The sequence below is a fragment of the Leptodactylus fuscus genome, chromosome 1 (assembly GCF_031893055.1).
Source record: "Leptodactylus fuscus isolate aLepFus1 chromosome 1, aLepFus1.hap2, whole genome shotgun sequence".
Taxonomy (NCBI): domain Eukaryota; kingdom Metazoa; phylum Chordata; class Amphibia; order Anura; family Leptodactylidae; genus Leptodactylus; species Leptodactylus fuscus.
The window spans coordinates 93351282-93367389 of NC_134265.1; the positions used below are offsets into that span (position 1 = coordinate 93351282).

Genomic DNA, 16108 nt, shown 5'->3' on the forward strand with positions numbered 1-16108 from the left:
GTCTACCAGTGCACAGAATAAGGCCCTGGTAGCCAGCAGCAGCCTCATACTCCACTCTTCCCTTCTCCATAAATTTCTGTGTGTGAGGCTGAATACAGAGATGGAATTTTAGTTACGCAAGAGCAGCAGCAGAACAGCTTAATGAGATATATTACAAAGTTTGTTTTATTCTAATGCACTATTCATTTATGAAAAGTTGCTTATAGATAGAGGTATATGCAAGTCATTTACCCATGTTTGCCCCCCCCCCCACCCTTTTGTCCCTTTCCTGTCCCTTAGGTGCCTCCACCGCCTGTTCAGCTCTATCACCTCAACTCTGATGGCATTCCATGAAAACATGTTGGAATATATATATATATATATATATATATATATATATATATATATATATATATATATATATATATATTATATATATATATATATATATATATATATATATATATATATACACACACACACATATATACACACACACACACACACACTTTTATTGATATTTATGCCTATGATTGCTGAACAAGCTTTTCTATTATAAATATATATATATAGATAGATTAGATCTGATAGAACAAATTAAGTACTTTTACCTTTGTGCCAAGTAACCTGACAGAGTATTGTTCGGCCATAATATATAAAGGAGGAGCATGTAACAAGCTCCATATATAAATGTTCATTTGATGAATATAAGGAGGGACACAAACTGTGTTTCTTGGCTGAACTTGGCCATGTGAAACTAGACTGACTGCTTTTTGGCTTTAGAGAAGAACTTTCATGTCCTCAGGGATGTGAGGCATTACATACCGCTAGAAAGGTGACAGTGCGTTGAATTCAGCGTGGTGTCAGCTTTCCCAGTATGCACTCCTGTGTTTAGTTTTAACATTCCCCTCCACGACAGTATTCTTCCTTAGCCTTGTACTATCATTTGGAGGGGGGAGGACGTTCATAACAGCCCACAGATAACTAGGCTTTAAGTTCCACCTTTCTGACAGTGGTGAGATAGCGGTTCCTGAAACTAATGGCACCGATATCTCCAGCACAAAAGTGCATACTGGGAAAGCTTACAGTGGGACGAATTCAGTGTCGGCGCTCTACCACTCATCTCTGAGGACATGAAAGGTTCTCTAAGGCTGAGGCCCCACACTGCCGAAACGCAGCTTTTTTTGTTGCAGATTTTGCTGCATTTTTTTGAGTCAAAGCCAGTAGCAAGTTGAGCAGAAGCATAAGGGTCAGTTCACATGTGCACCGTCCGCGCGGGTTTTGACACAGAGAGAGACGCGGCAAGCCGCGTCTCTCCCTGGTCAAAACCCGCCTGCCTCGACCATCGTGGTCGCGGCTTTCCCCTCCTATGTCGGCTCAAATGAATGAGCTGACACAGGAGGGTGCTGCCGCTAAGCGGAAGCCGCGGACCAGCGCGCCGCAGTTTCCGCCTGAAGATAGGACATGTTGCTTCTTTTCTCCGCTACCAGCAGCCCGCCACTAGCAGAAAAAAGAAGCCCGGTGGTCTGCATAGACCACCATTGTAAAGGGGCGGATTTTGAAGCAAAATCCGCTGTCAAAATCTGCCCCTTTGCCCACGTGTGAACGAGCCCTAAGAGCTTCCTTTATATTTCCCATTCCTTCTTTGTAGCCACTCCTAGATTTGGCTCAAGAAACTGCAGGAAAATCTGCAAAAAACAAAACAAAAACAAAAAAAAAACTTCCGTGACGTGTCGCCTCAGCTTTAGGCTGAAGCCGCACATTGCAGAAATGCAGCTTTTTTCGTTGCAAATTTTTCAGCGGTTTTTTGAGCCAAAGCTGGGGGTGGATTGAGCAGAAGGGAAAAGTGCTTACTATATATTCCCTTCGTAGCTATTCTTGGCTTTGGCTCAAAAAAACGCAGCAAAATCTGCAACAAAAACAACTGCGTTTATGCAACGTGGGGCCTCAGCCTTAAAGTTTTTGGGTTTTTTTGGAGACTCACAGAAAATCATGGATATGGAGTGTTTTCCTACTGTTTTTTTCTATAGACTTCTTATCACCATAACTTATGTTCAAACAAAAATTCCACCACCAACATTCGTAAAGGTGGCTTACCAGAAAGCATTCTTAATGCCTAGAAGAAGATAAAGGACTGAAGATTAATGTTGACCATACTAGAGCTGTGGAGTTAGAGTCAAGGAGAGACCAATTTTTCCGCTTCAAAGGAACACTGTACAATTCTTAACATTATATCATTAGATGCATGGTTTGTTACTTACTTAATTCGGTCACTAGATTTTTGATGAATTAGAGGAACTTTATTCCTTCTGAGTTAGAGCAGGAATCTGAGTTGGGCGAGCCAACTCTAGTCATGCAGCAAACACATGTAAGGGGTGTCTTGACTTTTCACCAACACCAGAAGTTAAGGCAAAGAATCAGAGCATAGAGCGTTTCAGCATGTCTGATCCTTGTTCTAAAAGGGGATAAAACCACCACCAGAGGTGTCTAGCAGTGACTTATTCCCCTCTATATATTAGGAATACATGCACACTCAGCAGAAGTAGTAATCCATATCTATGGAGGATGTGGGTGGATGTCAGCAGGACAGCTTTCTAATTTTAAAGACCCTATTACATGAGCCATTTATCTGGCGTTAAATGGTGCCATCCGATGTAGAAGCATGTCAGTTAGCACATATAAGCTCTATGTACATAGCACAATGATCAGAACTGTGCCCACAAGATCATTTCTATATTCCTTTGGGCACATGCAGCTTCATTATACTCATCAGCACATCCCTCTTTACAAAGGTCGATGAGCTACTGAAAAGCATAAAAGATGCATTCTGCGAAGAAACAAGTGTTTGCTTATTTGTAGTCTTACAATAACACAGGTGTACTATAGGGTGAACAAGGGTTCAAGAAAATTCTTGTTCCTGATCATACGCTAGAGTAATAGGGCTTTAGTTAAATGTTCACCTTAACCCTACTTTCACACAGCAGTGAATATTGGCCGTTTTATGGGCACGTTAATTTCAATGCATGTGAATGGGTGCTAGCCATATGACCGATATTTTGACAGTCCATTGTAATAGACTGTCAAAGTCCACGTTATGTTCTATTTTTGTTCATTTTCATGGATTCCTCCATAAACGAAGTCCAAATTGGTCATTTTTCCAGGCTATTTTCACCACTGGTCCTCTGAATGTAGGCTTAGTAACCATCAGGGTTTAAACCGTGACAAGCGAATACCATTAATCCCAGCATGATGGATAAGAATGGTCACAATATCTTTGGTAATATCAATAGCACAAATGTTTACGTTCTGGATCTAGGTTATATCTTTATGAATCCAAGCCTTTGCTGATCCAGGCAAGTTTTATTTCAAGTTTCTGGAGAAAAACCATTTATTGTACAGAATAGTTGCAGACTTTTTCCCACTCAAGATAAACTCTGTGAAGGTTAAAACAGAACAGAAGTAAAGAATAAAAATGTACCGAGCATGAAGATCTGGCTCGTCTCTGTAGGAAATCTTGTAGGCTTAACAAGACTGACAGAGCTATGAGCAGAATGTAGATGTCAGACAGAAGACTTTACACCATAATCACCATGTTCCTCCCCATCTTTCAAACATATCTCTTGACCTACTTGCTAGTTACAGTGCGTGTATTGTTACACCCTCTAATTCAAGGAAATGTCTTGTCAGGGGTAAAGTACTGACTAGACAAGCAAGCTCTGAAATGGAAGATCAGCTATGCAGTGAAAAAGCCAGGAAATACAGAATAACAGTATATTTATGACTTTATTAACTGCATCAATGCAACGTCAGATTACCACCAAGCAGCATTGCTATAAGTAGTAGGAGCGCATGTTACTTGCTAACATCTACCACACTGAGCTTCCACATAGAGGAGTAAGTAACAAAAAGCAAACCCCTTATGTTTAAATAGCAAAGAAAGCTGATGACTGCAAGCAAGATCCAAGAAACCAATAAAACCAAAACATAAAATACAGTGTCATCTTATTTTTCATGTACTTTCTGTACATGATTATGGAGGGTGTCTATCTCGCTTGAGGTTCTCCTGTACTCTATTCAGTGATATGCTTTTCAGGATTTCTTTTTTTCAATTTGTGGCCCATAATGCTTGCTTGAGTGCAGCGACCTATTCAATGCTCACTCTTGCAAAACACAAGTAGCAGCAGTGAGTGGTACTACAGTTTCCCTATTCATTTAAATGGGGAATGTGTGATAGTGTGCACAACCACTATGGACTGGGACCCTTCTATAACCTAATAAGCCAAGATGCCGAGAGACACACCTAATGCTGATGGCCTATCTTGAGGCCAGGACATCAATTTTATTTGGCTAGGTAACCACTTTAATTCAACCAGACATGGTACAAATTAAGTTAATCTTATTAATGATTCAGTTAAATAAATCATAAAAATAAGTAATAAACATCTCTTACCTGCAGTGTCATATAAATGCAGACTGATTTCCTTGTTTCCAATTGTGATGCTTGTAGAATATTTTTCAAAGACAGATGGGGCATATTGCTGTCAAGAGAAACACGATATGCAAAACCTTAATCTATGAAAGTCATAAAAATGTAAAAGTAACAAATAAGGTAAAGTGGTTTAAGCCTTTTTTGCTGCTGCTAACTGAATTCAGAGGACTAATATATAATTTTTGGGACTCCCTAGCATTGGGCACCAAACTCATACTTGCCAACATGTTAGCCTTTTGATCTGAGAGACAGGCATGTGCAGTGGTAATTTTGGGCTCATGGTTACGTGTCCCCCTCCCACTTATACACGACATCCTGTGGATATAGCCTCCCACACCTCTTGTGGTGTATGCACAAAATGTGCTGGTCACGTATACTTTTTCGGACATGATCGGAACATAAAGTCAAGTCACATGACAAATGCTGGGGCCTGGAGATATGTCAGCATTTCCATGAGTGTATGAGGTCACTGGGTTTTTTTCAGAAGCCTTCCAGACATTCCAGGAGAGCTAGAAACATTAGGTACGTTGTTAAAGGGGGTCATACAAGATTAGGCGGCTTTTTCTATAAACAATTCCATATGTCAATGATGCTGAGCTGCAATAACACTCACATAGCTCAAGAGCAGGTATTATGCAGTCTCCGGATGATAGCAGCCATATAACCTCAGTCCTACCAAAACTAGAATGACTGGCCCAAGGTTTCTACCTCATCTCTCATTTAGCCTCTAGAGTTACATTTCAGTACCATGAGCACTTGACATGGTTTAAAGAATAGCAGCATTTGTCTTCATTCTGTGTACGATAATCTAATCACTGTGTTTCTAGGTCAGTCAAAAATTACATTATGGAAAAATACAATTACTTTTGCTACAAGAACAGCATTTTTCAAGTTGTTGTGCCCAGTGTTTTAGGGCACGGACTTGCTGTACAAAATGGAGCCATAAAACAAGTGTGTGTATAAGGTCTTAAATTCTTAAAAGATAGCTATGAGTGTGCTCCAACATCTCAGTGATTGTGCAATGTATAAAGCCCTCCTGCTCAATACACTGTGCACAAAACAGGGAATAGGACCTTATTACCTTGGATAACCCCTTTTAAGATGCTATAAACATGAACCAGCTGACCTTCTAGTGGGGGGAATTTCTGCAAGTGAAGATCTGTTCCATTCATTTGAATGAGGAGGTTTATGTAGAATGCACATATATTTCTACAAGCCCCATTCAGATGGCTCAAACAGCCGCAGCAATGAACATACAAGTAAACAGTCAAGAATCCATTTCCCACAGGTAATCCCTGACCAAGATCAGAAAATAAAACCTGTGCATAGAAGAGGTCAGGAAAGACCAATTCTAAATAGGGAAGCAATCCACAACAATATCCACACGAAAGCAAGACACACCAACACTTGCTATACAGAAAGAATGCGATTCTCATATAAAACATGCTCAGTTGTTCCATAAGCAAACAGACTTGTAACACATCTCAGTTTGCTTTGGACAGAATAGAAGGTTTTCTTCAAGTGCTTTCAAGTATGCCAGTGTTGATGGCTCAATACCAAGCACAGCAACACCTACTACACAAAGATGCAAACAATATGTCATACCAGTTTGATACGTAGGAGGAAAGTATATAAAAAATGCTCAGTGTAGAAAATATAGTAGTACAAAAACCTATTGTAGCTCTACCACAGTATAGAGAAGTGATGGCAAACCTTTTAGAAACTGTGATAATTTAGTGGCTTTTGGGTTGTATTTGGAGCACTCAAAGTGCGAACATGGCAATTTAACCTGTGCGGATCCACAGGGCCGCCATCAGGAATTTTGGGGCCCCATACAGCCTAAGTGTCTGCCCCCCCCCCCCCCGCCGCCGTTTTAAAACTACTTTATTTTGCGACATACCAATTCTGTATTACATTTCCCTTTATTTAGCAGCTTTACAAGGCTTAATCAGATTCTATTTTCAGGTAAAATCTGCTACGTGTGACAGCGCCTATAGGGAGCCAACACCATCTATAAAAGCCCTCCTAATAAATCCTCAAGGCTTATTCACATTGCGTTTTTGGCCTCCCTTGCCGGGATATGTTGGTAACCAGTCAGAATCAGCTGTCAACTTATCCCTGCACGAAGAACTGGCCATTAAAAAAAGGGGGGCCTGCAGTTCTCCGTGCAGGGATAAGTGAGGAGCTGATTGTGACTGGTTACCAACGTATACCGGCAAGGGAGGCCAAAAACGCAATGTGAACACTCCTTTAACGTGAAAGTCCCACCCCCAAACAGGCTGCTATGCTAGTAGCATAGCCTACATCATTATTAATACAAAGCACACATACCTTTGGAGCTATTGTGTGCTTTGTAGTTCTCCAGCTAAAAACATATATTATTGCCCCAGTTCCCTCTCCAGTGCCGCACACCCGATGCCCCCACAATCCCCCTTCCCCCCGTCCACCTTCTAACATCTTTCCATTGCCCCCTGTACCCATACCTCCCAACTTTTGAAGAACCACAAGAGGGACAAAATGCTTTGCGCGCCGCGGCAAATTTAGCCCCACCCACTGTTATGTTGACTCCACCCACTCTCATTAATTTTTCATGTGCCCGCACACAGTATAATCCTCCTACAGTCACTCGTAAATTATATGTCCCCCCTCTATCTCTCCCCCAGCTTCATATACACCCTTCATCTGCCCCCAGTTTCATGTCTCCCACCCAATCTCTGCCCCCAGATTCATGTCCGCCCATCCATTTCTGCCCCCAGTTTCATGTCTCCCACCCAATCTCTGCCCCCAGATTCATGTCCGCCCATCCATTTCTGCCCCCAGTTTCATGTCCCCCCCTCCATCTCTGCCCCCAGTTTCATGTCCCCTCCATCTCTGTCCTGTTTCATGTCCCCATCCCTACCCCCAGATTCATGCCCTCCATCTCTGCCCCCCAGATTCATGTCCCCTCCATCTCTGCCCCCAGATTCACGTCCCCTCCATCTCTGCCCCCATTGTCATGCCGTCCTCTCCATCTCTGCCCCCATATTCATGTCCCTCCATCTCTGCCCCCATTGTCATGCCGTCCTCTCCATCTCTGCCCCCATTGTCATACCGTCCTCTCCATCTCTGCCCCCAGTGTCATGCCGTCCTCTCTCTGCCCCCAGTTTCACGTTCCACATTACACTGACTGACTTACCTTCTCCTTCGTTCCCTCGCAGCTCTCTGCGCGCCTCTCTCTCACTGGCGCACAGTTATAGACGCGATGTGACGTCATCACATCGCGTCTACAAGCCAGTAGCGGAGGCGGCGAAGCGAGTAGCTGACACAGGTCAGCTCCTCGCTCCAGCCACATATGTGACAGCGAGAGAGGCGCACAGCGGCGAAGCAAGGAGCTGACCTGTGTCAGCTCCTCGCTTCGCCGCCGGCTACTGGCTTGTAGACGCGATGGCTGAAGCGAGGAGCTGACCTGTGTCAGCTCCTCGCTTCGCTGCTGCCGCCGGCTACTGTAGACGCGATGTGATCACATCGTGTCTACAAGCCAGTAGCGGCGGCGGCGAAGCGAGGAGCTGACACATGTCAGCTCCTCGCTTCAGCCGCATATGTGTCAGCAAGAGAGGCACGCAGCGGCGAAGCGAGGAGCTGACCTGTGTCAGCTCCTTGCTTCAGCCGCGTATGACTTCAACTCAGATCTGCGTCCTCTGGATGCAGATCTGAGTTGAAATAGGACATACACAATGACTGCTACGGGCGCCAGGGGGCCGGCACACGGTGGCGGGCCAAAACCGGGCCCCCCCCCATTTTTCAATTTGGCCAGGCCCCTGACGCCAGTACCAGTAGTACTGGCCTATCGGCGGCCCTGCGGATCCACAATTGCAGACAGTTACGGACCCACTAAATAGTCGTGTTAATGGGGTGTTAAAGAGCTTTCACCAATACAAACAAGTTTGTACTGAGAGATAAAAGTCTCTGCATTTGGTACTTTTGATCAATTAATGTTCACTATTTAGATTGCACAGGATCTGTTTTATAGTGACCGGCAATGTTATTACAGCCTGTACTAATGTAATGTCGGCTATAAAACAGATACTGTGTGATATAAATAGTGAAGGGCCCCCACACAGTATGATCTGCCCCACAGTGGTGCCCACACAGTATTATATGCTCTACAGTAGGGCCCTGTCAGTAGTCTTCTGCCTGGCTCTTACCTTGAACTAGGGCCTTCTTAGATATGTGAGCCAGGGATGAATGTGTCCACACACCAGCAGAGCCCATGCAGCAGCAAGATGCTACAAAATGAGTGTTAATTGGGGCCTCGCAAGTGATTAGGAATATGAGGCCCATGTGGAAGAATACTAGTTGGCCTGACACTGCACTTAGATGTCATCTCTGCCTCCCAGTATGTCTACACTGTAGACTCTACAGTATATAAAAATAAACTGGATAGTTTCTTAAATAATCTACCAAGTATGTTACAGTGATGTATAGCCTGGAAAACTGCTGCATGATGAGTCTGTATAAAGTACAAAGAATATACTGTGCCATGCCAGGATGAGTCTGGGGCCTATTGGGGGATTCACTTGTGGGTCAGAGAGCCTAGTTATTCAGGCTGGATCCAAAGTATAGGCACACAAGTAGCCATATATAAGCCATTTTAATGGTCAGGGTGATAATAGAGCAAAAGGAAACAAAAGACTTTTAAACCCCAACAAAGATTTCCAACTAGGTTGCCATGAAGACCCACAAGAGTTGTCAGGATAATACAGAGGGGAAATGGTCGCATATCCTCTCCACTACATAAGCATCCTTAGGATGCCCATACAGTTAGGGCCAGAAATATTTGGACAGTGACACAATTTTCGCGAGTTGGGCTCTGCATGCCACCACATTGGTTTTGAAATGAAACCTCTACAACAGAATTCAAGTGCAGATTGTAACGTTTAATTTAAAGGGTTGAACAAAAATTTCTGATAGAAAATGTAGGAATTGTACACATTTCTTTACAAACACTCCACATTTTAGGAGCTCAAAAGTAATTGGACAGATAAACATAACCCAAACAAAATATTTTTATTTTCAATATTTTGTTGCGAATCCTTTGGAGGCAATCACTGCCTTAAGTCTGGAACCCATGGACATCACCAAACGCTGGGTTTCCTCCTTCTTAATGCTTTGCCAGGCCTTTACAGCCGCAGCCTTCAGGTCTTGCTTGTTTGTGGGTCTTTCCGTCTTAAGGGTGCATTCACACTGAGTAAACGCTAGCTTATTCTGAACGTAAAACACGTTCAGAATAAGCGGCGTCTAAAGCAGCTCCATTCATTTCTATGGGAGCGGGGATACGAGCGCTCCCCATAGAAATGAATGGGCTGCTTCTTTCACTCCGTGCAGTCCCATTGAAGTGAATGGGGAGTGCCGGCGTGTACGCTCCGGCATGAGCAGAGCTTGCCGTATACGCCGGCACTTCCCATTCACTTCAATGGGACTGCACGGAGTGAAAGAAGCAGCCCATTCATTTCTATGGGGAGCGCTCGTATCCCCGCTCCCATAGAACTGAATGGAGCTGCTTTAGACGCCGCTTATTCTGAACGGGTTTTACGTTCAGAATAAGCTAGCGTTTACTCAGTGTGAATTCACCCTAAGTCTGGATTTGAGAAAGTGAAATGCATGCTCAATTGGGTTAAGATCTGGTGATTGACTTGGCCATTGCAGAATGTTCCACTTTTTTGCACTCATGAACTCCTGGGTAGCTTTGGCTGTATGCTTGGGGTCATTGTCCATCTGTACTATGAAGCGCCATCCGATCAACTTGGCAGCATTTGGCTGAATCTGGGCTGAAAGTATATCCCGGTACACTTCAGAATTCATCCGGCTACTCTTGTCTGCTGTTACGTCATCAATAAACACAAGTGACCCAGTGCCACTGAAAGCCATGCATGCCCATGCCATCACGTTGCCTCCACCATGTTTTACAGAGGATGTGGTGTGCCTTGGATCATGTGCCGTTCCCTTTCTTCTCCAAACTTTTTTCTTCCCATCATTCTGGTACAGGTTGATCTTTGTCTCATCTGTCCATAGAATACTTTTCCAGAACTGAGCTGGCTTCTTGAGGTGTTTTTCAGCAAATTTAACTCTGGCCTGTCTATTTTTGGAATTGATGAATGGTTTGCATCTAGATGTGAACCCTTTGTATTTACTTTCATGGAGTCTTCTCTTTACTGTTGACTTAGAGACAGATACACCTACTTCACCGAGAGTGTTCTGGACTTCAGTTGATGTTGTGAACGGGTTCTTCTTGACCAAAGAAAGTATGCGGCGATCATCCACCACTGTTGTCATCCGTGGACGCCCAGGCCTTTTTGAGTTCCCAAGCTCACCAGTCAATTCCTTTTTTCTTAGAATGTACCCGACTGTTGATTTTGCTACTCCAAGCATGTCTGCTATCTCTCTGATGGATTTTTTCTTTTTTTTCAGCCTCAGGATGTTCTGCTTCACCTCAATTGAGAGTTCCTTTGACCGCATGTTGTCTGGTCACAGCAACAGCTTCCAAATGCAAAACCACACACCTGGAATCAACCCCAGACCTTTTAACTACTTCATTGATTACAGGTTTACGAGGGAGATGCCTTCAGAGTTAATTGCAGCCCTTAGAGTCCATTGTCCAATTACTTTTGGTCCCTTGAAAAAGAGGAGGCTATGCATTACAGAGCTATGATTCCTAAACCCTTTCTCCGATTTGGATGTGGAAACTCTCATATTGCAGCTGGGAGTGTGCACTTTCAGCCAATATTATATATATAATTGTATTTCTCAACATGTTTTAGTAAACAGCTAAAATAACAAAACTTGTGTCACTGTCCAAATATTTCTGGCCCTAACTGTATTTGAGCAGAATGGTGGAGCAGGAAGCTTTAATGCTTCTTACTCTACCACTCAGGCAATTGTCTGGTGAAGACCTAATGCATGGAGCTGCAGACAAGAGCAGCACAGGATGGTAAGAGTTACTTGTTTTTTAATCTTTATGTCACAACAACAATATGGGGACAAATGTGGAGCATGACACTGTGTGAACCACTAAAGGGAGCCAGTGAAATGTGAATTTTCATTTTTGCTGGATGGGAAGTATAGGATGGCATAACTTTAAGAGTGCACTCACACGGTGCAGTTACAATTGCATTAACGTTACATTAGGAAAAAAAATGCAAGCAGCTTTGATGTGTTTTTTTGGCGAAGTGATACAATTGTATGTTCCAGTTGTAAATTCAAAAACTGAGCTTGGGTTAAAAAAAAAAAAAAAATACAAAAAAAATACAAAAAAACCCTTTTGTTACAAATTTAGTAGGGTTCCCTCCATGTTTTTTTTTCTTCTACGGATGTTCCAAGCCTGAAAAGGTTTGAAAAACTGCTGACATTTTTTGTGCTGCAACTTGCTGCATTTTGATCCAAAAAGCCAGGAGTGGATTTTGCAGAAGATTATAAGTGCTTCCTTCATATTTTCCATTCCTTTGAAGCCAATCTTGGCTGTGGCTCAGAGAACTGTAGAAAAATCTGCCAAAAAAACCAAAACAAAAAACCCCACAGCTTCTACTGTAGGTTCTCCATGATTGTTTTTAAGAGAATGGTAATTACTATGCGTTGAGACGAGACTACCCATCCTTTCGTACCTTGTGAACCACGTTTACCTTTAAGTTATGGTCAGAAGCCACACTCAGCTCAAAATTGAGGAGATGAAGCCAGAAATCCTGAAATTTTTTTGATAAATATTCTGGTAAATTTGATACTAGTTTTATACCATCTGAATTGACACTTTTTGTTTTGTTTATATCCGCAATAAAGTCAGTTTGCCAGTATATATTGTCATAAAATCACATTCACATGGCTGTAAGGGCTCGTTCACATCTGCGCCCAGGTGTCCATTATGCAGGTTTCCGTTTCCTGCATAAAACAGAGGCAGGAGACGGAAACCTGCAGGAGTCTCTCTCACCCATTCATTTGAATGGGTGAGAAAGCTGTCCGGCCGTGAGAGGCGGTGAGCGTTTTATGCTCTCCGCCGCGAAACCGGGTTTTATAATCCGGACACAGAGTCGGACATGCAGTACTCTGTGTCCGGATTAAAAAATCCGATTTCGCGGTGGAGAGCATAAAACGCTCACCGCCGCTCACGGCCGGACCCAGTCTGTGCTTTCCATCTTCTGGCATGCAGAAGACGGAAAGCACAGAACGGAGAGTAGAACGCAGGTGTGAACCTAGCGTTATGCATCCACTATCAGTATCATGGCTGCAGATACTGCTCTTACCACTAGTCTGAACTAGCAGCTCATAGGAATCTATGACACTAAATTCAGGTCATTAGAGCAATAGACAGAATAGGATTTGTGGTTATAATACAGAGGCTAAAATGTATACACCTTACAACTGAATGCAACCTAACTCAGAGTTGACATCTGAGCCACCCAGCAGGGTATCTAGCTCGAGACATAGCTCCTGAGATATTTTGTGAACATGCTTTGTGGAAGCATACTGATACTGAGCATGCTTTGTGGAAAACACAGCTATATAGCGGTACTGCAGCCCAGCTCCATTCACTTCACTAGAACCAAGCTGCAAATAGTCCACGACTGACGAATGTGAAGTCACACAATCCGTGTGAAGCGGCTATCACTGATGCGCCACTGTTGCTTCGATTAGTTAATTTGTGGGGGTCCCAAGGATAGATCATCAAGAAGTTTTGTCTAAGATGCAATAAGCCAGTTTTACTGACAAGGAAACTAACACTAGGGACACAAGTATTTCCGTTGCTACCGCCAATGAGGAGACAAAGTAAGCTTGTGTGTGAACAACAGCTATTCAGCACAGAAATCTTGTTGGTTTTATTTCCATTTCACGAAGCAAGTGCTAGCAAATAGGTCAAAGCCGCAGTCAGTGTAATGGGATTCAGACAGAGAGGGCTAGAAACCAGCAGGGTAAGGAATGGCCTTAACTTGGCCAGAAAACAAGAGGTCAGATAGAAGATGCTTACTGAGCAGGGTGGATTCAGAACAATGCTATGGTTAGATTTCCGTAGTGACATTTCTGGTTGTTCGACAAATATTGTCTAGGGTGTGGGAAGAGCAGCTGCCTACATACGAGCATCTCTGTATACAAGTCTGCAGACAACTCTGTGGTCACGGCTACCGACAGTCACAGGAAGTTCTTACAACTTTGTGTCACGTCAGATGAACGTCTTCTGGTTTATCACAACCAAAACTTAAAAAAAATTCACTCATGAAATGCCAAGTCCTTGACATAATATTGTAACGTACTGAATAATGCCAGATTCAGTATCGTTCTATGATGAAGAATGAGGTATAAGATGCTTTTGGCTGGTATATAGTTCCTTCTGTAAAGTCTATAATAATAATAATGATAATAATAATAATGCAATAGTCTGATGATTATTGGTCATAAACTAGATCACTTCTCACCAGAGAATTTTATTTCATATACAGCAGTGTTAGACTGCTTACACATACTGCGTTTTGCAGTGTCCATTTGCTATATTAACCATATATAAGAGCATATGTCGAGCTTATCCGTAACATACCATTAAACAGGTATTACAACCACTATACTGATGCCTCTGGCCTGTGCCAGTCACTACATTGGCTGCCTATTCATTGTAGAATACAATATAAACGTATCACCCTCATCCACAAGGCTCTCCATAATGCTGCACCCTCCATAACCCAACCAGTGCTCTATGTTAGGTCCGTATCAGAACTTCCCACTCCCATATCCAAGACTTCTTCCGCGTTGCACCCCTTTTCTGGAATGCTCTACCCCGGACATTCAGATTGACTCAATTTCTACAGCTTCAACCATATCCTTAAAGGGGTTGTCCCGTCACAAGGATCCTATCTATAATGCTTGTTAATGTGAATGTAAGACTTTTCCTAAATACACTGCTTCAGCAAAACTGCTTTGTTTGGCCACTATCTTACTTTATTCATTTTTCTGTGGCCACAGCCCTGACCTAGCTGCTCCTGAGTCAAGTGATGTATCAGCCTGCTCTCAGGGGGAGGGAGGATGGGCTAAGTGCACGGGAGCGACAGCGGCAGAAGCGATGCTGTTATTCCGCTCCGGGGTCACATATGCAAAGCCAAGCGGCGAGATTCCCCGGCCCAGCGTGCATGCTCATACACCAGTCTAGCCTTCACAATGCGAATACAGACCCGGCATCCTGTCGGGTCTGTATTTGCATTGTGAAGGCTAGACTGGTCTATGAGCGCACACGCAGGGCCGGGGGCATCTTGCCGCTTGGCTTTGCATATGTGACCCCGCCCACCAATGATGAAACAAAGCTGGAAGACAGAAGATTTCAAAGAAACGAAGACTGGTGAGTATGCGACGTGGGACAACCCCTTTAAGAAACATCTCTTCAAACAGGCCTGTCACAATACCTAGTCTAAACCATTCCACAGTTAGAATTTCTAACACTAATACTCCCATATTACACCCCACAGGACATGAAGCCTTATCAGACAGTAACTTTATATGTCCTGGCACTATCTGCGCACAAAAGGACACTGACTGGTAACAATTCATACAGATTTATTTACATGTGTAATTAGAATAACCTTTTATCATAAAACAGTTGCACGACTGTATAAGCAATGCTACCTTAAATGCCGCCCCTGCTACCTCTTGCGTCACCCCCTCTACCTCAGATTGTAAATTCTTGCGAGAAGGGACCTCAATCCCATTGTGTTAATTGGCTTATTACTCTGTAATGTTTTATTGTGTGTACTTTAGCCCTACGATTTGTGCAGTGCTGCAGAATATGCTGGCGATATAAAATAAAATGTATTATTTTTCATGAAGCCCAATAGGGAGGACCAGAGCAGTGGCACTGGAAGCAACTTGGGATTAAATAGGTGAATTTACCCAGTTTTGTTATTTTATTGAATTTCAGGCACCACAGTGCCTCTCAATTCTAGGGCTACACTGTGACTTTTTGTAGTCCTACTGATGGTTTAGCAGCACAGTGACTCAGAGGTTTGCTCTGTTGTCTTGTAGCACTGGAGTTCTAGGTTCGAATCCAGAAAAGAACAACATCTGCAAGGAGTTTGTATGTTTCCTCCCATATGCTAATTACAGAATATATAGATTTTGAGTCCCACTGGAACAGTGTTGACATATATAGATCATCTCAAGCAATGTCATATATATATATATATATATATATATATATATATATATATATATATATATATATCCGAAACATTTATTTAGCAATGCTGAAAATACATAAATTGCAATAAATGTGCAGAAAGAGTAACAAAAATATCAGCAAAAGATATTGCATAAAAACTGTATAATGGATCAGAAGGACATGCAAGTAATTGTATTCTCAGAAAGTACAAGTTCACTTGTCATTTAAACCTGCCCCCGCACCCAGGTTTTAGAGGAGGAAAATAGGGAAAAAAAATTTTGAAGCAAAAACTGGTAAAATATTTAATATATGGGAGTTGTAGTTTTGCAACAGCTGCAAGGCCACATTGACAGGTGACCCTGCAGCTGTACGGGGATGCATAGAGTGTTTTTTTTTGCGGTCCAGAAGTACTTTTTAGTTACCGTATATACTCGAGTATAAGCCGAGTTTTTCAGCACAGTTTTTGTGCTGAAAAA

At 42.9% G+C, this 16108-nt stretch overlaps 1 protein-coding gene across 1 annotated transcript in view; it reads right to left on the reverse strand.

Annotated features, from left to right (window-relative positions):
• RHOF (ras homolog family member F, filopodia associated) overlaps window positions 1–16108 on the reverse strand; it is a 42876-nt gene that overhangs the window by 13735 nt on the left and 13033 nt on the right. Inside the window, exon 2 of the mRNA XM_075273926.1 lies at window positions 4430–4517. Coding sequence (XP_075130027.1) covers window positions 4430–4517 — 88 coding nt within the window. The remainder of the gene's footprint in view (window positions 1–4429; window positions 4518–16108) is intronic.